Genomic DNA, 21610 nt, shown 5'->3' with positions numbered 1-21610 from the left:
CAATAAAATTTACGCCTTATTTATCCAAGGTTCAAGATGCCGACACACCTCCCGACGATCGACACTCGCGAAAAATGATGAGCAAAGTCGAAATCTCGTTTTTTCGCTTAACGAATTCAATCACCTTGTAATCACGTTTTATGAGTCTGACATTATGATGTCGGAGACTTTCTTAATATGAAATCGGTACATAAGCCGTCGCACACAAATTTACATGAACTGTTTAGCAATTTAGCATAAAGTCTGTCGGACAAGTCTAAATGTCTTCCTACTAAACACAATATTAACGTTATATTGGTAACATTATATCAATGACTACATTTACATGGCATTCTTGGTCGAGTTTAATAACATCCGTACATTGTAGATATGAAAATGGCCAATTATATTCATTTCATTCTTCACAGGAATAACTATAATTGTTTCATAACTACGGATATTACTAAATCCGATTAAGAGTGCCATGTAAATGTAATCAATATTATAATTTTCTACTAAACACACGTACACAGGTACATTGTTGAATAGAAAATTTCAATACTGATGTAATGTTACTGTTATATTATGTTTAATGGATTACTAGTATTTCCACATCGCATTTCCGTAAAATTGACTTGAATCTAAAAATATAAAGGATGCTACTCGGAACGATTTTGCAAAAGTATTTAAAAATTTAGCTAGATCAGATTTGAAAATAGTTTTGTTAGTTTATCCAAATAATTATTAAGCTTTATGACAATACTGCAAAAGGTTTTAACATTCTAGCAATCAGTTTAAGCGTCCTACATAATTATTTTCAGATCTGTATCTAGCTAAATTTTTAGATACTTCAGCAAAATTTTTTTTTTTTCGTGTTAATACTTGTTCCGATGTCATCATGTATCTTCAATAATTTTTATTTTTTTTCCATTAATTTTAGTTCGTAAAACGTAAAATCATCGTTTGTGTTTTCTATATAAAAAGGTTGATTTTGTTGAAATATCTAAAAATTTAGCTAGATACCGATGTGAAAATAATTTTGTTGGACCATTACAATAATTATGTAAACGCTCAAAAAAACTTGTCGCTAGAATGTCCAAACTTTTCCAATATTGCTTGATTCCTACGTAATTATTTTAATGTTTCAATAAAATTATTTTCACATCTGTATTTAGCTATGTTTAAATGTTTAAATACTTCAACAAAATCGTTCTTTCCGTGTGATAATTTTTTTTTTTATTTTTTAAGATAATGCAATGCATCCCTATATCGATGTGCGACGGCGTCTGATCCACACAAAAGAATGAGTTTCGACGATTCGCTCGTCGCGACGAGGAAACCCTGGCGCCCCTCAAATTTCGAACGCAAAACACTGTCAGATACTATCATCCCCCTCCAATATATTCTCCCCCCCATTCTCCCTTCTTGATTATCCAAAATCGTGGTCAACATAAGCACACAAATCAATGCCTAATATCATTCACTAAGGGTATGCTTACACTTTTAAAAGGACATTGAAAAATCGCATATGCTAGAGTATCTGCCGATTACGCAATCTCTATGTATCTATATCTCTTCTCTTTTACCAATTTATGTACAGTACCGTCCTCTGCCCTCCCTCTCTCGCCAATTAACGAAGGTGTGGCACGTATCGTTGTTAGAAGATTAACGGAATGTCGCGCATGTGAACGCGTTATGTGCGGTGCGACGCGTCTCTCGAACGAAAGGAATCAGACGCGGGGAAAAGAAACGGCTACACGTAGAAAATACACGACGATCTCGCGGCAAACGAGCTCTACGTCTCTGTACACGCTATTAATTGCAGGATACTCTTCGCTGTTTACAAATCGAAAACGTAGGGTGTCTCAGACACTGCGTATTTTCTCCTGCACGCAATAAAAAAAGAAGATGATTACGCTTTCTTTAAGTGTATATCTGTGGAAACATTCAAATTCTCACACAGCCAAATTTAAATGGCTTTTTTGTTAGCACAATGCCTCTCATTAAGCACGTGTCATCATATTACGCAAGGATTGCGAATTAAAGATTAAAATTATCAATAGAGATTAGACCAGTCAGATAATTTTAATTTTATTCCATTTTGTTCTGATTGGCTGGATTTCAATCTTCATTTTTTCGTAATCTTTAATCTTCAATATGTAACGTGACATGAGTTTCAAACTAGCTTCCAAACTAGCTTAATTCAATCTTCGTTCATGATACATACTTTTTTATTTACAACCGTTTCATCAAATAATAATAACTTTTAAAGAACAGCAAAATTAAGCTGTAAAATTCAATTTAATTAAAATGTAATTTAAAAATTTAATTTAATTTAATGAAAACTTTAATTTAATGAAAATATTGTTGAAATATTTGGATGTTTTTCTTAATCTTAACTTCATTGATAGGCTTCCCTTTGATAACATTCTGTTTCAAAATTGATGTAAAAAATTTGTCTTGCAAATGTTTAGTGAGAGGATTTGCCAATCGAGAAAGGAAATACGCGATACCAGAGACAATCTGTACGTCGATCGTAATGAATCGTAAGTCGCAGAAATTACACAAAAAATTACGAAGTTCTATGTGTGCCAATTGATATTTTGCAACACGATATTTCACACGCGCGCGATAATCGCACGTTGTTGAATTTTCAGAATTCAACGTTGTTGAATTTTAGAAATTCACGTTCCGAATAAACGTTCGAGATAAACGCACAGTCCCATTATTTCGTTATCGCACACATTCTTCAACGTCGTGCTCGAACTTACATTCGGCCTGTCCAAACGACGATGAAACACGAGAACGTGATCGGATTAAGAGCTTTTCGCGCGTATATGCCTCGCGACATGTGTATGCCATTGCAAATCGAGCTTGCTTGCTGCAAGCGAGATGCGAGAATGCGTCACGAAATTAGGATGTCGACGCGGCTGCGTAAGCCGATTAGCGATAATGCAAATCGATCCACGATTCTGTTTCCCTTTCTCTCATTTCTTTTTTTTTCTTCTTTCTGCGAAACGGCAAAACGTCGATAGGGCTCCGTCGGGTTCGTCATTTTGCTCTCGGTTTTTTTTCTTCCATCGATCGACTTGATCATAGATACGTCATCGGATTCCTAACGAGACCCTCGAGTTGCCCTCTCGCCTCCGTTTACAATTATGTCTGATATTGTAACATTGGTGCGGCCAGATTCGGGTGGTGGGCTGTGTTCATTCTCAGGGCTGAGATGCTCTTGTTGTACCACTCGTCCTCCGCTGACATTCCTGAAACAGGAAAAAAGACGGAATTTTTAAACAAACTATTCGCCTGATAAACTATTCTCCCTCTCTTTAGTCAATCTGTGAGTTACATGCATAGAAAGAACAGTTCTATTGAAGTATTTAAACATTTAGTATATGAAGTATTCTAAAAATATTCTGAAAGTATATGAAGATACGAATCTGAAAATAATTTTATTGGTTATTAAATTTATTTTATATAAAATTTATATAAAATGTTCAAACATTAATAACAATATTAAAAAAAAATGAAATTAGCAACTAGTTTAAACGTCCTACATAATTATTTTGATAGTCCAAATAAGATTATTTTCGGATTTGTATATAGCTAAATTTCTAGATACTAGCAAAACTGTCCTTTCCGTTTTTCAATAGTATGAGATCATTAACGTTAACTTTAATTGGTAGGAATCCACATGATACTACTAACCCGATAAATCAAAGTCGGACGTCACTCGACGCGGAGAAGCTGAATTTCTTTTCTATCCCGAAAGAATCCTGGAGTGATTCGATTTAACTGACTTTCCGCGGTGCTTTATCGAGTCTCCGCTAATCGGTCGATTTGCTATCGCATTAAGACGTTAAAGAGAGAGGCGTTAAATCGTTAAGGAGAGGCAACGGGATTGCGAGCGCGGAGAGGCCGCACACTCGTACAGCAATCGCTTGCTTGCACCGTGCAACCCCCGACGGGCGAGGCAATTCGCGAATAGTCTTGATTCGATTTAAAAGCGATATTCCATCTCGCGCCGGAAATGGTGTAAGACGGCGCTGGGGCGGAAATGGAGAGAACGTCTTGGAGGCTGGGAGAACGCGCGATGCTCTCTCGCTCTTGTGCACGAGCGTCGGATTCGCGCCATTTCCGCTCCGGATTTTTGCGAAGTCATTCGATAACGCTGGGTCAGCGTCCGAAGACGATGCAGAAAGTCGTCGTGAGATACTGGACAAGAGAATGAGGCCAAAGAAATTAGTTTATGTTCATTCCATTGTTCGCATGATCTCGTGAGGGAGGAAATGACGTGCGCGATGGTCGAAAAATAATATTCAAAATGTATATAAAATACTTAAATATGTATGTGCAATCAACACAATTGTAGGACTTTGTAGTATTATTGTAATAATTGTTAATTAACGCGAAGGTTAATTAACGTCAATGTTTATTTATGATATACTTCATTATACTTCATTATACTTAAAAAATTAAAATTTAGAAAATTGCACATAGAAAAAGGAGTCTTACTTTAACTATAATTCTTGAAAATGGAAAAATTAGAATTTTCTAGTTGATCTATTATAATTCTAATTAGATAACAAAATTGGAATCTTCTGATTCGTTTATTTTCAATCAGAAATTTTTCTCAGTACAGCAACATTTCTCTCATTAAATATCATAATTTGTTAAATATAATTATTTAACAATTATAATATTATAAATTATAGTATTGACAATTATAAATATTATAATTGTTAAATAAACATTACATTAATTTATTAAAATATTGCTCTTTCTTAAATTTTAATGATTAAATATTATAAGATACATTATATAAATTGACTTCCTTTCATTTTACTCTTCCAGTAAAATTAGCTATTACTTGTCATGAGCAATGTAATATATCTTTCAAATTAGATTTTTAATTAAGGCTATTTTCATAATTCAATTTAAAGATAAGTAAGCCATTAAAATATCACAGCTATTAACTTTTATAGGTTAGAAATCTATCTTTTTAATCTTACAGCTTTTCCTTGAGTAAGTTTTATTATTCATTGTATTTCCTTGGCATTGTTAAAATATGGCATTGTTTCAGCCACTATGGTGGCTTTTCATTCTAGAAAGATTACGATAACAAATTTTAGAGATCGCATTTGAAACGCAATGTGAGAAACCTTGTGAAAATTGACACCTCACGAAAAAGTGAAATCGGTTATTCAAACGTGAGGATATCAAGAATATTTGTGAGATTAAGGACATTTGCATAATCCTTGACCCAAATGAGAGCGCAACCGCGCTCACGAGCCATTCATCGCCGTACTCATTTTACACACACCCAAAGCGCTGGCGTTGCATTATTTATGACTTACCCATTGCATCTTGTCGCATGCCGGTGACGGCCGACATATTCGACGCTGAATGCGACATGGAGAACGGCTGAGTCATGCTCGGATAAGACGTCGTGCCCATCTGAAACATTTATTCATCACGATTAACGACATTGATAATCCAATCCGCGATTCTGGAGATTGACCACGATTTATCGCATCCTGCGATACGTGATATCTTTTTTAATCGGTCAGTATATTAATTGCATTCTATAAAATCTGTCATGTTTAAGAAGGAATAGGAGAAGGAGGGAAAGAAGATGCAGTGTTAATGTCACGTGTAATTAATTTCCGCAAGCGTAAAATGAGCGAATGAGCGAAAATGGATTCCGCGATATATCAATGAGATTACGGAGTTACCCGCGCGGTTTGAGCGGCCGAGTTGGAACAACGAGAGGAAAGTAATGTGGTAATTAACGTGTATGAAACATAATTATCGGCTAGAAACCACTCTTACGTTTCCACTTGTCGACGGTGGCAAACGCAAAATCGAATGCGACGGGTGGTTTCATTATAAAAATTAACCGTGTAATACGTTCGGAACTGATGGAAATTAATAATGCGTCGCGGTATCTATTTCCTGGTCGTAATCAATTTTCCAACGTGTTACGTGATTCTACGGTGATATCATGATTATTAAGTACAATTCCCGACGAAGGTAGGAATGAAAGGATCGTCTAAATCATAAAAAAAAATTATGCGATGATAAAATTTACTTTACACGAAAAGAACGCGTTTGTTAGTAGGGTATCTGAAAATTTAGATAAATGAATTGGATCTAAGAATAATTTTATTGGATCATCAAAATAATTATATAGAAAACTCAAGTATGATGATCAATGCTACAAAAAAATTTTAATAATCAGTTTGAGTGTTCTATATGTACAGAATGTTTGGAATTTAAATGTCAAAACTTTGGGAACATGTAGGGGATCGATAAACTAAGAAAATAAGTGCTGTACAGATATACTCGTTTTTATTTTGTTTTGGAAAAAATAGCAAAAAAAGATAAAATGTAGTTTTTATTTTTGTACTTTCTTATTATTTATTCACATTGTATGTATTCACTTGCTTAATATAGATATTGTTCAAAATGTTGACCTCTTGTCGAAGAAGCTATACACGAAAACCATTCAATGTTAGAACGCGACATATTGAAGGAATAATTCACTCAATAACTTCTGACGAGTAACTGACGAATTTACAGAAGAAATGTAAACAAATAAAAAAATTTTTATCTGAAAACGGAATTATTATTATTGTTTCATGCACGATTTCAGCACGATAATACTTCAGAGGCAGTGCGAGTTCTAGACAACTATGTTTTGTCTTTTTTGCAATTTTCTTCAAAACGAAGCAAAAACGAACATATCTCTACATGACTTTTTTTCTTAATTTTATTGATCTTCTATACGTTCTCAAAGACATTTGACATTTAAATTCCAAATACCCTGTATATTATTTTGTAGTTCAAACCAAATTTATTTTCAGATCTGTATTTAACTGTAAGTTTTTAGATAAACAAAACCAGAAATTAAAGAAATTAAAAGAAGGTTATCGAAGCCAAGTTGTGTCATGTTCTTAAAAATTACATTCAATTCATAATTTTAAAAATCATACATTTCAATGTATTTAATGTGGCCATTTTCAGTGATATAAATATACAATAAAAACTACAATTTTAGAATTATTACAAGTTGGATCAGATTTGGATTCAAATCTAGCTAGAACATACATATCAGATTTTATTTGATCGTCAAAATCTCTCGGAAGTCAATAGCAAATCATCGAGAGTATCTTCGTCATAACAACCTTTTCTAAGACACAGAACTTCTCACTAGAATTTCTAGTGGGAACAATCATTGTTTCCCCTAGGAGTTTAATAAATAATTCTTCGATTATTTCTTTACCCTCTATGCCTTTTAGATATGTATGTACGTATACATTTATTTTATATGGCTATGTCTTATATAAGATTCTCAGACATCGATCAAAGACGTGATGACCTCTTGTACATATATCCTCTGATGTAACATGGGGCCTACAATTTTTAACGTTGTATCTGGACGGCCTTAAAAGAGGTTGTTATGGCAAAGATACTATCAGTGGTTTACTATTGTTTTCCGAGAGACGATCAAATAAAACCTAATATGTATGTCCTGGGTGGATTTGAATCCAGATCTTTAGCACAGAAAGCAGCCACACAACTCTATGATCATCACAGATTAATAACTGGGGAAGGAATATTGTTCCGTGAGACTATAGAAGATCTAAACATATCTACAACGCATAAGATGTAAGATTACAATTATGTTATAATTCAATATATAATGACTATTGAATGTAAATTTTGAAGAAAAATCGTATAGCGATTTTATGTATTGGAGTTCCAATTTGTAAAAGAATTTTTATATCACTGAATATGACCCCATTAATTGGAATATGACCCCATTAATTTGAAACATTTAATTTTTAAAATTAGGAATTGAATGTAATTTTTAATAACACATGGACATCCACTTGGCTCGAATAGAGCCTTCTCTTAATTTCTTTAATTTCTGAATTTGTATTTATTGGAGCCTGAGTTGTAATATTTAATTTTAATTGATAAACGAAATCGTTCTTTCCTTGTATCTAACGCTTTTCATCGTTGCTTTTATTTATTAATTATTAAATGATAATTGTAGAATTATTAATTATAGAATAATTATTAGTTTTCTTTGCTTCAGATGCGATTTAATTTCACTCAGCATATTGTTATTACGAATTTGAAACCTTTAACAAGAAAACATACAAACACACTCGCTGGAAAAATTTTGTGAATTGCAATCTTAGACGTTCAACAAACCATTTATTAATGGATCAAGCTTGAGTGTTGAAAAAAAAAGGATAACTATAATATAAACTATAATAAGTCTCTTTCTTTTTTTCGGAGGGAAACCGAAACACGCTTGAATTATCGGCTCAATTAAAGCAGGTAGGCATTCGGTAATCCGGCCGACCCAACTAATCAGCCGAAATGCAATTTAGCTATATCGACCGATAGCGATGCGCCGGACGTACGCTCAGGTGCACTCCAATTTAATACCTCGGTTAAAATCATTAACGAGAAACGCATCGAATTCATTCCCGATATGTGAAACCTTCGAAACGATGACTGAATCTATGATTGTCCCGAAATCTTTTAATTTTCTGATATTCTATAGCTGTGCTTCTATCAAACATGGCGCATTGATAGTGAGTCACTTTGCAAAAAGATCTATTAGTTTATTGTAATTTTTTTATTACTCTATTTTTCTAGAAAATAATATAATAATATAGTAGATAATATATAAAAAAACAATAATATTGTTGACCAATATGCACGAAATTCGAACAAAGTATTTGAAACGTCTTTTTGTGCCCGAATTAAAAAAAAATGTTTTTCTTTTACGTTTTATATGTTTGCACGCATTTATATGAAGATTTATGTAGCGAAACAAGTAGGTATGTACACCTCGAGGATGACATAATTGTAATTCTTGTTTATATTATTTACTTGCCATTATCGGAGACGTGTCTTCGCGCTGAGTGCATTGGTGAGCGTGCAAAGCGGCGGGTATCGATAATAATGAAATTTCAGAAGCGTCCTGCGCGTCGTAAGGGAGCCTCACCTGGGGATAACGATTTATGCCATTTATGCTGTTGTGAGGATGGGGGTAGGGTTGATAACCTCTGCTAGCACCAGGATAGATATTCCTCATCATGGCACCTTGGCAGGCGGGAATTGGTGTCAGAGCTTTCTGCAGCTGCTTCTCCTGCTTCCGGTATTTCGCTCTTCTGTTCTGGAACCAAACCTACGAAGACAGACGAAATGGCATAAACAAACGCGATGCAATACATATTAACGATGTTTAAGCGATGCGATATAATTTGCGATGTAGATAATCATTTCGATCTCTGGGCGATATACAACATCGTTTGCGAAGCACTAATGGTGCAAACGAAGTTTGTATCATTCTTGTTTCGATTATTCAATGTAACTTTGGTTGAACATTAATTATTATCCTATTTTAATTAAGTATATTAGTATCTGGTAGGACAATGCAATTTCATATAACACAAACAATCTATGAAAGAGAACAATTACATTTTTATTCTTTCGCAATGCAAATTGTAGCATCTATCGCTTAGTTAGAGCTTACAGAATAGTTTTGAAATAGCATTCTATGTATTAATCTTCCTGCATATTTTTAGCTTCGCCAATATAAATAGTTCAGAATTGGAATGAATAGAAGCATATCAAAGTTCTTCGATCTTGCGCTCACAGAGCTCGCATTCCTTTTTTAGTTCTAGAATATCTCAAATATATCATTCTGTCTTATTTTCTTTTAAAAAATATTATTACGCGAAATATATTAATCTGCAAAATTTTTGATATACAGAAACATTTGTAAAAATAATTATTTTCGCTCGTAACAAAATGGCGACCAAGAAGCTAACAAAATGGTGTATAATACAGACACACGAAATATTTGAGAGCATCGAGTTAACGGTTCTCGTCGATCAAAGAAGGGACACAAACCTCTTGGGCCGAAAAGCACCCTCTTCTTTTTTTTTCTTTTACCCGAATGGGATCCTAAGTTTACCCCCCGGCCTCACCCAGCAACCCGGGGCGGTTTACCTATCGCCATTTTGCATCGGGCAATTTCCATTGTTTCGCGGGATTAGTAAACCCATATTGGGGCTTGCCTGAGCCGCCACCGGCGACTCACCCCGGCATCCACACCGGCGCGCGTTTCCTCACTCCCCCTCGGTCTTCCCCTCATCTGTTCTCTTCTCTCTTTCCCTCCTCCGTCCCTCCTGTAACCCCCGACAATCTCCACTCTCGCGCCCCGCCCTGCCAACCGACCCCTCTTTCCAGTCCCCCCCTCCTCCCCAGAAAGAGAAAAGCCTGCGGCTTCTCGTCCCGGGTCGGGGTTGTTTCCACCCTCACCGGTGACGTCACCGGCGCCACCCGATTGGCCGATGCCGTGGTGGTGACGTCACATCGGGCTCGCTCATTGGCCGACACGTTTTATCGACATTTCTACTGTACACCCTCTCTCATCGCCACAGAAGTGGGTGACACGAACCGGGGTGGCTCGAACGGGTTCGTTCTCTCTCAAACTCTTCATATTTCTCTCTCTCTCTCTCTCTCTCTCTCTCTCTCTCTCTCTCTCTCTCTCTCTCTCTCCTGCGCTGTCTGTATCTTTCTACTTCGCTCTCTTCCCGGCTCTATCACTCTTTGTGTGGAAGCATGGCGCTTCCGAAGAGTACCTCGTGAAATATCCGCAGCGATGTTCTCGTATTAAAAACCGAGTACGAAGAAGAAAAAAATTCACTATATATTAGAGAAAAGAAACGGATTTTCATTATAAGGTCGCAAACGATCATCTTGCTTCGTTTATTGTTTATCGAAGTTAACAATTTCACTTATTTTTTAATCTTTTTAATTTATTATTTTTAATCTATTTGCTGCTCACTTAATAACGCATCGTAAACTTTACCACGAAAGTTATTATCTCTCTCATTATTTCGTTGGCAAATATCTCTAATCTCGGGAAAACTTTGTAGAAACACATGTTTAATTATTTTAAGCACTCTTTCAAACGCGTCATGTCAATCGATAAGAACTTTACTTCTCGCGGCAAATATAACATAAAAAGGAATTTTATAATCATTTTAAACAATTAACTTAATTAAAAGTAATTCTTATGCTAATTTATTAACGTCAGACATTGTCAGATAAAGGTCGTCACTTACGTCAACATCTATTTCGCGTCAACCCACGCCGAAGAGATCAACGCCTACACAAGAAATTAATATTTCGTCAGTAGTGAAATTATTTCTGTCAATGATCGTATATATTATCATGTCTCTTGACATCTTTTGTACAAATGTCAATTTGTAAATTTCGAAAGAAAGATTAAAAGAAATATTTTATTTAGCAAGAAAGTTACTTATTTTATACAATTGCACGCAAGATACTTTAAGATATTTTAAGATATTTTATATTTTACCATATAGAAAAACTGGTCTTTATACCATTATAAATTTATTAAACTGTTAGGTGGATAACAAATAGGTCTGTATAGGTACGATATTGAGAGCGGAACAAATTAGACAAGTAATTTCGCACAGTTACAATTAGATTTTATTTAGATTGTCTTCTTGCCTTCGAATTGAGTGGAATCGCAAATCGCGGAATCAACGCGAGTTAGTTTCGATTAAACATTACGACAAAATAGAATGCTTGTTTTGAAAAATATACGTAAATCGCGAATTAATTATTTAATCGAGTGAATATGAAGAGCACCACGTTTTCAGGCTTACGTTTCGATGTAACATTAAAAGTCGCAAATGTGACAAGTAATTTTACGTCACATATATAGGTACATTCACAAATTATTGCGAGACATGGGAACAAAAATGGTATAATAACGCATTCTAATCACCAAAGATTGACAATTTTACGTAGAAGATTGCGATGAATAAAATTTTATAGTAGAAATATCTAGATATGCTGAGCAGAGTAATAGAGTCTTATTTAGATTAAGTTCTTGTCGCGAAATTGGCTGGAATCCGGGATTACTTAGTTGAGAAAGACAGAACTCAGTTCGGATATGGAATATTATAGAGAATCGGGGCGATTATCGAAATGTGATAATAATCAGAATATTAATTCTGAAGTTGAATTCCGCGTCGAAAGGGATCGCTAAAAAGCTCAGTGGCCGTGGATTACAGCAGAATTATAGGCACTTACCGAGTTTGATATTTCTTTTTAACAGCGTTACATAAATTTGCAAGTAAAGCGAAAGAAATATTCGCAGCAACCAGGGCAAAGGGAGAGGAGGAAAGGGCATACATGCGATTTCGAAGGTGTTAGCACATTTGAAGACTCTTAACAAAGGGCTTGATTAACATTTTCATATGACGAGCGTGCATCGTTCTAACTCACATGTATGGAAATCGCGGTACGTGCGAGGCAAGTCGCATAATCAATCTCAATCCGCATTGGAATTCACGCCGCGGGACGATTTGCAATTGCATAAAACACGCCCGGCTTTCGAATAATCTGGCATTACCTTCATCCGTGTATACCAACCGAGGCTAGCTCTATTATAAATACGTGCATAATTAGAAAATAGTATCAATATCAAATAACATATGTGATGCTTTTTTAAGAGCGTTAAGTACTCGTATTTCACCGAGATAAAGATAAAGAATTACAGAACTATATACTTACTCACAAAAAACACATAACAGTAGCCCATTCTTTTTGTGGTTAAATCAAAATAAAATAAAATAATTTCACAGCGATTTATAAAAAAAAAACTGATAAATATATGATTAAATCGTGCCTAGTTTGAACTATTAGATTTTATTAAACTTAGATTTTCGTATTTATTGAATGCGAACAGCTCGATGACTGATTGCTATTTGGACTTCGTATTTTCACGAGAACGGTTTTCAGAAAACTCGTGGTAAGAACTCCATTTCCGTACGTAATTCGCCCCGGGAAATTTTTCATGTACGTGCTTGTATTTTCGCCGTGAGTATGCAAATAACATTGTCTACGCTTCGTTTAACCCGATACCGCGTGTTTCCCTAAAATCTAAAACGAAGCGCATCTTCACTATAATCGAGACTACGGTTGTGAATAGTCATAAATATACGTATGTACGTACAGAGTGTTCGAGAATTAACAGAAACTAGACAGACAGTTTGAAATTTGCAGTTGTCATAAATGTAAAAATGACGAAACACTGATATGATCCTTTGACTGACAATCCTTTAGCTGTGTGCAGCGAAACGACTGTAAGCTCTCGAAAATAATGTATTTCTCGCTTAATCCAGGAATATTCACTTCCTTTTTTCTTTTTTTTTTTATGTAAAAGTTATCCGGAGTATTTTTTTACACCTCAATTAAAATCACTATTATTAACAACATATTGTATATTATTATTAATATACAACATATTGTATATTAATATTTAAGAGAGATATTATAGATGTGTGAATATTTAATCACAATTTTCTGAAAAAAAAAAGTAGAAACCAAACAAATATTAAATGAAATAAGCATATTGAATATTTATTATGACATTTCTAAAAAATAAAAATTTTAATTAGTAATAATTTTTTATTGTGGATTTTTAATGGAATTGCATATTTAAAGATTTGTAAAGAATGAAAAAGAAAATATGTTAAACAATATTAAATAACAATACACATTTTTGCCGCTAAGGTATAAAATTATCTCAAGTGACTATTCCCGGATTAAATTAAACTTCAGAGATACTTAAAAAAAAAACAAAAGATATTGGTTCAATATTTATTCCTCAAAATAGATTTTATCTCAATAATTTATTTCGAGCTTTATATTTCTATTCAGTATTCCTCGCCTTCGTTAAGTCGATAGCAATTCCAAATTTTCGATGGCGCTTCTGCCAAATGCTGGTACACTCTGTACATACCATACGCATTTACGGGGCGGATAGAACAGGTTGCCCGAAGAGATCCGTTAAAAGGGTGATTCCTTTTATTTGCTTCTTCCCTAGAAGAGCTTTTCGAGAACATACTTGCGCGCGCGAGTGAGCGCGCCCGCGTCCCTTAAGGCGCGCACTCTGCAAGAACTGGAAAGCTAAGAGTTCGTAATTCAATAACCGCGCTCTCTTCTCCTCCCGCCACGTTCGCTCATAGAGAAAGATAGACCGAATAGGGAGAAAGAGGACGAGGAGGAGCGAGATGGCTGTCCCACGGGGGTGCGCGGCTCAAAATGTCTGCTACTTTGAGGACCGCGACCGAGAAAACTATCCTCCCGTATGCCTGAGAGAATACTGCACTCTGATAGCTAACCCACATACTAACCCGGGAAAATGGATACATTCCCGGTAATGGCTTTTTCGTCAAAAAAAAAAGATGAGAAGGGCGTAATACTTGTGTAACATAAGTATATACTGCTTGCGCATTCATTTCGGAAGCTGTAAGCCTAGTTATCTACAACAATCGAATTCGTAGTTATGCAATCCAAAACCGACAATGAGATTCGACCACTTGGGACTGTGGCTTCTTTAGAGAAACGTTACAAATAGTATTCAATTTGAGCATCATACCAATAGAATCATAAATCTATCCTTATCACAACAAATTAGCATACCGGATCATTAAAATATAGTAAATTGTACAATACAGAAACAAAAGTTCTGAAAATTACTATTGATTTTTCGTATTGCATAATCTCAAGTATAATTATGTCAAGTATAAGTATGAAGGAACGGATTATTAACTATTAAATGTTTTTCTACGGGAACATACTGAATATGGTTTAACCCAATTCGATTGCTTACAATTTTCATAAAAATGAATATATTGTAAAATTTTTTTTTTTAATCGAAATATTAAATATTCATGAACACAATAATACTAAACAAATGTATGTATCTTTATTAATAAAAAAGTTGTAAGCAATTGAGAAAGTACTAGCAATGCATTGGAAAAAGAAAGAATTAAGAAAACTATGTTATTTTTTACGTTTTCATCTTTATATTAAATTCTAAATAATTTCATAATTTTCCATATATTTAAATTCTTTTACCTTTAAACTGAAGAATTTGATTCATTTTTTATTGCTTTTATAGAAATCAATATAATAGAGAAATTATCTCTATACGTTAATAAGTTCAACGAAAATTAAATATCTCAGAATAATTAATAATTTTTATTTAATCGTAAATTATAGTTCTAATGCGAAAAGTAAAGTTGAAAAACGTAGTATTCGTCAGTTATATTTGCTACTCCTAGAAATTTCCTTGTTTCCTATCAAATAAAAAGACGATTTCGTAAAACGACTGGTAGGTAGGCTTCGATCGGAAGTCGAATCGAAGTAAAAAGGTCGAATGAAAACTCGGCTAACTCAATATCGCGGAGCTCGGGCTTTTCCTTTCTTTTTCTTCGGCGTAATGGGATTTCTTGTGCGGTGATTCGAGAATTATTCTCTTACCATCGGGTGTTACCCGATTTTTTATTATTATTATAATAATCGTCACAAATACTTTCGTGATCTCTCAACAATACTATAACAATAGTCTTAATGATGGAAGATACTGTGCCATTTTTTTCAACATATAATTAATATGTTTACTGCCTTCTCAAATATTTTCATTAAGAGAATTCTGTTAAAATAAATCTATTTAAAAAAATTAAAAGCAAGTTTCTGCTATCTTAGAAAAAAATTTAGAAAAATAATTTAACGCAATCCTAATTACTCCATTTTCATTTGCAATTGTCAAGCAATCCTGAAAAACATTCACTTCGACTGAGTTTTGCTTTATCCTCCTATTAAATTTATTTGCATGCCTGTGTGTGAGCACACGAAGCAACACATTACATCTTCCTACCAAGTTTCCTGCAAACCTCACTCGAAATGACATAAATGGACGGAAACGATCCCGCGCAAGGTGTACCGTGTTTCGTCTGGAAAACGCTCATTCAGCGTGCACTAATACGCGTTTGCGCATTTAGAGAAATTGCAAATCGCGTAGCAAATTTGCGTCACTATTAGGGACCGATCTGCATAGAAACTTAAACTTTATCAGGCGGTTCTACAGGATATATTCTTGTTTAGAAATATTTCCCAGTTGTTCAAAGTCGCACAAGTCGTTGAAGTTATATAATTATTCCTAAGATTATTATAATCTCAAGAATAATTTATTATTATTATTGCGGTCACAATAATTCGACAAGAATCAAGTAATATCGAATCTTCAATTTCAGAAGTTTATGATTGCATGTCGTTCAAACTCTGCATATCTCGCGAAAGAAGTTACGAGTAGCAACACACGTCTGGGGCGCGGGATCAATGTATTTTTTAGCGAGCGCCGCCAATCGAGCGACATCGCTGGATATAGAAGAGCCGTCCTTTTAAAAGCTACCGCGCTAGTCACGGCATTCTGTTTTCTCAAAGATAGCGACACGGGCCGTGGAGGCGAGGACGAGAGAGAAATAGACGACGAACGAGGGTGGCAAAGTTGAGATGAGTTGGGCGCGCAGGGGGTTGGGTGACGCTGTACCGGAGGCTGCCATTATATCTGAGCCGCCATTTTAAATTGAATTTTCTCCACCCTAGATAGATCTGAAACGTCTCAGGCTTGCCGGGCTTGCTATTCCTTCCACTACGAGACGAGCGACGATGGCGAGATGGCGCCGGGACGCGGGGATTGATGGTGGATAGGGGAGGGAGGGATTCTGGAAAGAACATCAGGGGAACGAGAGAGACAAGGGTCCTCTTTTCTTGCCGCCATCCTGCCTTTTTCTTCCACTGAGAACCCCTGTCTTGCGATAGATACCTTCCTAAACCCTAAACCGACCCCTCGATTCCTCCAGGGGATGACGAAATTTTCGTTTGCCCTCTGCGTCCACGTATACGAATCAGTAGGAGGAAATCTCTCCGAATTTCGCGTGGAAAGTATCAGGTACTTTGTATTGCGGTTCATCGATATTACCTCGTATCGAAATTGATGTGTCCGAATTGGATTACAATCGAACGCCATTTTACAATAACCGATCGCTATTTTGGGGAAATTTTTAACTCTGCGATGCGCGCAGGACTAATTAAGGCCGAAGAACTAATTTCGCTCTAGCATTATACCGAAGCGATCAACCGAGTCGCAATCCATTTTAAATGCCTTTTTAGATATTTAATGCATCGATAGTCATTAACATAATCATTAACAAAACGCATTTATTATTTATATAATTAAGCGAGGTTTTATATCAGTTTTATATCAGATATTTATATAGCTAGCAGAATATCGTGAATTTCAGAAACAAATGTAAGTGGAGTGAATGGCAAACGTTAATTTATCACGGGATAAGACACCACTGAGGAGAACGTTTTCTAATGGTATGAAGCCATCGTGAGACAGAGAGACAGAGAGAGAGAGAGAGAGAGAAAGAGAGAGAGAGAGAGAGAGAGAGAAAACTCACCATTTGAGGTAAAGCTGTCGTTCGTCGAAAGCAGTCGAAACGCGCGCAAATTCGCGATGACGCGAACGTTAATTACGGCGCGCGCTTTGCAGGTTACAGATAATTGGCCGATTCTGGGGCAGCCGCGCGCCGGAAAACCAGCGACTGGAAATGACATTTAAAACTGCGAAATCCCTCCTCTCTCTCTCTCTCTCTCTCTCTCTCTCTCTCTCTCTCTCTCTCTTTCCCTCTTTCTCGCGTTTGAGGTCGAAACGAGCACAGGACCACTCCGACGCGCGGGCTGCGCGGCTCCTCGCGGGCGCACGGCCCTCGGCGGCGAACACTTTGTGCATCGGTTATAACCGGCGAGCGACGAGCGCAAACCGCGTTTTACTTGGCATCGCAGTTTAACAGGGTTAAGTCGCGGCGGTTCCCGGGCTTTTAACTCAAACAACACCCCGCTGCATTATATATCAAAAGAGCGCAACGCACCGGCGACTGTTTTAATATGTACCGCTCGGCTCGGAATCGGGGCCTCGGTATACGCGAACCAGTCTCCGACTGGATCGTTCTACTCTCTTTCTCTCTCTCTCCTCCCTCCTCTCTTTCTCTCTTTCTATCTTGCATCCCGTCCATCCTCCCCGACGACCCTTTCTACCGCATTACCAAATCCTCCATCCTTAATGTCATCACAAACCGCACTACTGTCGTAGAATTTGCGTTTTCTATGTCGAAGAAATTAAAAATTTGAATGCCATAATTTCCCGTGATACGTAACCTCCTTTCTTCTCATATAAAAATAAATATTATATAAATATAATAGAATTCAAAATATATTTCTTGTCTCAATTAAAACTAGGAATATCGCTAAACTTTATCATTCACTTTGCGTAAATTCTTTGATATATATCGAGTAGTATATTGAAAAATCTTTTCATCCCTTCTGATCAATTCCACGACCCTCAAAGAATATAGGGTGTCTTGGACCGACATTTGCGCTCGTAATTTCATTTCGTCACCCCACATGCGTCTTTGATTCAATTATATAGTGAGTCATAGTCATAAAGATAGTCAGCAGATAAGTATGTCTGTAAATTTTTCGGCGAGCGTCCAAACCCAATTCTCGTGGCAAAATGTTAAAAATTTATTCTTTATACGAGCGCATTACATAACAAATGCAATATCCAAAAATTTCGTTAATGATAATGTACTAAAATTTATAATAACTTGTCGTGTCATTGAATTTATTGAAATTTTTATGTAAAAAGAATCACCGCTAGGTTTAGATTTTCTTATAAAATACATTCGAGTGAGACGATATTGTCCATTACTAATTTAATTAGAGGATACCTTTCATTAGAAACGCTAGAAACAAGAGAAAGAGCAGTTTGTTTTTCTCTTAGCAGAACACTCACCTGAATTCTGGCCTCGTTCAATTTGGTGGTCCTCGCCAATTCCTCTCTGCAGTATATGTCCGGATAATGAGATTTTGCAAACGCCGATTCCAATTCTGCCAGCTGCTCCTGCGAAACAATTGGAAAACCGTGGTAAAGGCCTATTTGAACTACCCAGCAGGAAATTTGGACGTGGTACGAAAGATTGGAGGTAATCAAAATGCCGTTATCAATCAAAGAATCATACAAAATATGAAGGCTTTTCGGGAAACGGATAAGTTTTTAAAATGAAAAGATATCGAGAAAGACATTATTCATAAAATTCATTAAAAAGATAGAAATTTTGCAATATTTCTGTACCAACCTGAGTGAAGGTAGTCCTGTGTCGCCGTCGGGCAGGTGTTGGACAGCTAGCTGTGGTAGGTGTGTGACCAATGTGAGGACTGGAGGCGCAAGGGTCAGGCTTTAACTTCTTGAAAGCACCTTCAGCTCCTGGAAAAGAGGGAAAGCGAGTTTAACATTTTTAATGAAACCATCCGATAAATTTATTATCCAACTGTCTCTTTAAAAGGCTATTTGTTAAAAAAAAAAAAACAATAAAAAACTTAAGAGATCTACTGTACATCATCGTATTTGCTTTACATTAAACTGCGATAATGTCTATATGTCGATGATGTCAGATAAATTTCAACTTCATTAACATTGAATTGCACAATTGTATTTTGCACGAGTGTGTAATTACTTCGCGCATTTCACGAATTAAATTATCCACCGATTGCGCTTGAAATTATTTTAATGGCATATTAGTGGCGGGTCAAATAATATATTGAGTAGCAAAATTGCATGTCGATTAGATACCGTAATAACAACGTGTTAAGTTTTATGTAATTTCATTCATATTGTAAAAAAAAACTTCTCTAAATCATATTCATCTTGATCACTCATAATACAAAAAGTGATCGTTTTAGCCTGAAAGAGTAATCTAAATTCTTCCTTTTTAATCCATTACCATTACATTTTATTGAAATAAAAAGAATTCTCGAAGATTTACGAATTCGTAAACAAACCTGATGTAATTCGCGAAAAGTGCCCCCCCCCCCCTCCGAAAGTGCAATGATACCGACATGAGAGAGCAGAACTTTTTTTTCTCGGCCAAATCAAATTATCTGACATTTTCCTAGGTTCCAACGTAATAAACAAACTCCGTTAACGGCGCTTAGGTGTAAACGTCTTTTATATGTGAAAAAAGATCGACTCATATTGTCTGTCCGTAAGAAGGAGTCAAGAATAGCGCCGAAACGGTATCGGAACAACTGAAACTCGATTTTCCATATCTCCTTTCATTGCCGGCAAAATTCGATATTCCATGGAAGGCGCGATCTGCCGAACTTTCAACCTTCGACGCGAGAAGTCCGTCGCCGTCGTTGTCGCCACCGCCACCACCACCGTCGTTGTCGTCGTCGTCATCGTCGTCTTGGTCGTTCGCGCGGTGCGGAGCGGCGCGGCGCGGCGCGGCGTCGCGGCGCCGGCTTTATGAACGAACGTAGATACCTACCAGGTCGCACCGACCCAGGGTAAGCGTGGCGAGCGAAGTCCCTCGCACTATGCTAACTTGGTTAGGGCGTTAATGACCTAATCATGTTACATGCTGATTCAATGTTCAAGGATGAATGCTGTCCACTTTACATACCTTGCCCGGTTACCCGATGAACGGGGAAACTCGGTCAAGTTCAGCGAAGAAGGCGAAGGGCCCCGTGCGACCCGCTTCTTCGGCTATCCCCCCGTACTTTACGATATTGTATATGATGGTTTTTTCTTGTTGTTTGTACTATTTTTTTTTTTTTAGTCAAGGATTACTCTAAGATGTTAATTTTTTAGAGCTACTTTAAGTATCAATATTATCAATATAACCTTGAAAATATATGGGATTTTTTATATATTTTGCAATATAATAGATGAAAAACAGAATCTCGAAAACTTTTTTCCAGCTTTATTCGACACAATGCAAGAAAATAAAAAAAAGTAAAAGTAATAAGAGACGAACTTTACTAAGTATTCGATGATACATAATACGTAATTAAATTCTGAAAGTTATGATAACGCGAACTGGAATTACTTTGTTCCATTAAAATTATATCCCGTTTTAACGCAATCAAAAGCTCATCCTAATTTTTTCGCACGGGTACAGATTGAAACGAGATTTTCATAAATGATACGAAATAAAATTAATGTCTCATAAAAGGTATCGGTAAAAAAGTGTTTTTCGCGATCTTTATGATGTCGAAATTAATTTTTCCCATTAATCTACGGTGTATGACAATGGGGGTATCAACCTTTAGGGCAATGATGTTTCTCTCTATTCTTTTGCATATCTCCCCCGTAATATCATATAAAATACTTTAATAAGTAATATATTTAACAAATAATATAAAATACAAACGTTCTTCAACTATTATCGATACGATCTCATAAATATTGATTTTGTTAATTTAATATAAAGAATCAAATAGTTCATTATTGGACCGTAAATTTAGATTCGCGAAATATATTTGCGTATTGCTGTTTCAATATATCCGGATGCGAATCCGTTTTTATGCAATTATGGAGTTTTCGCGATTGCAGAAAATAGGCAATTTTCGGTTGTCAGTTTTGCGTCTTTGACGTAAAAATTTGCTCAAAAATCATACCCTTGCAAACTATGTTTGTTAAAACGAGTATGCTATAAAAACGAAATATAAACGTTTATCAAAAGAACAATAGATATTATTACAATCACGAGATTATTGTTACTGTGAAAAACATAATAGTTATTTCTCGTTGTGACATTAATATTGTGAATAAAATAATATTGAATAAAATATAATTAGAGCTTGA

At 35.9% G+C, this 21610-nt stretch overlaps 1 protein-coding gene across 1 annotated transcript in view; it reads right to left on the bottom strand.

The window, feature by feature from the left end:
- Nucleotides 1-2996: 2996 nt before the first annotated feature.
- LOC108686028 (homeobox protein prophet of Pit-1-like) overlaps nt 2997-21610 on the bottom strand; it is a 22786-nt gene continuing 4172 nt past the window's right edge. The window contains exons 2-6 of the mRNA XM_018191070.1: nt 19101-19228; nt 18758-18865; nt 9008-9190; nt 5337-5436; nt 2997-3242 (exon numbers count right to left, since the gene is read on the bottom strand). Coding sequence (XP_018046559.1) covers nt 3136-3242; nt 5337-5436; nt 9008-9190; nt 18758-18865; nt 19101-19228 — 626 coding nt within the window. The 3' untranslated portion in view covers nt 2997-3135. The remainder of the gene's footprint in view (nt 3243-5336; nt 5437-9007; nt 9191-18757; nt 18866-19100; nt 19229-21610) is intronic.

The sequence above is a fragment of the Atta colombica genome, unplaced genomic scaffold (genome assembly GCF_001594045.1).
Source record: "Atta colombica isolate Treedump-2 unplaced genomic scaffold, Acol1.0 scaffold163, whole genome shotgun sequence".
NCBI classification, from domain to species: Eukaryota; Metazoa; Arthropoda; class Insecta; order Hymenoptera; family Formicidae; genus Atta; species Atta colombica.
Note: the sequence above shows the minus strand (reverse complement) of the source record. Positions and strands in the feature narration are given on the sequence as shown.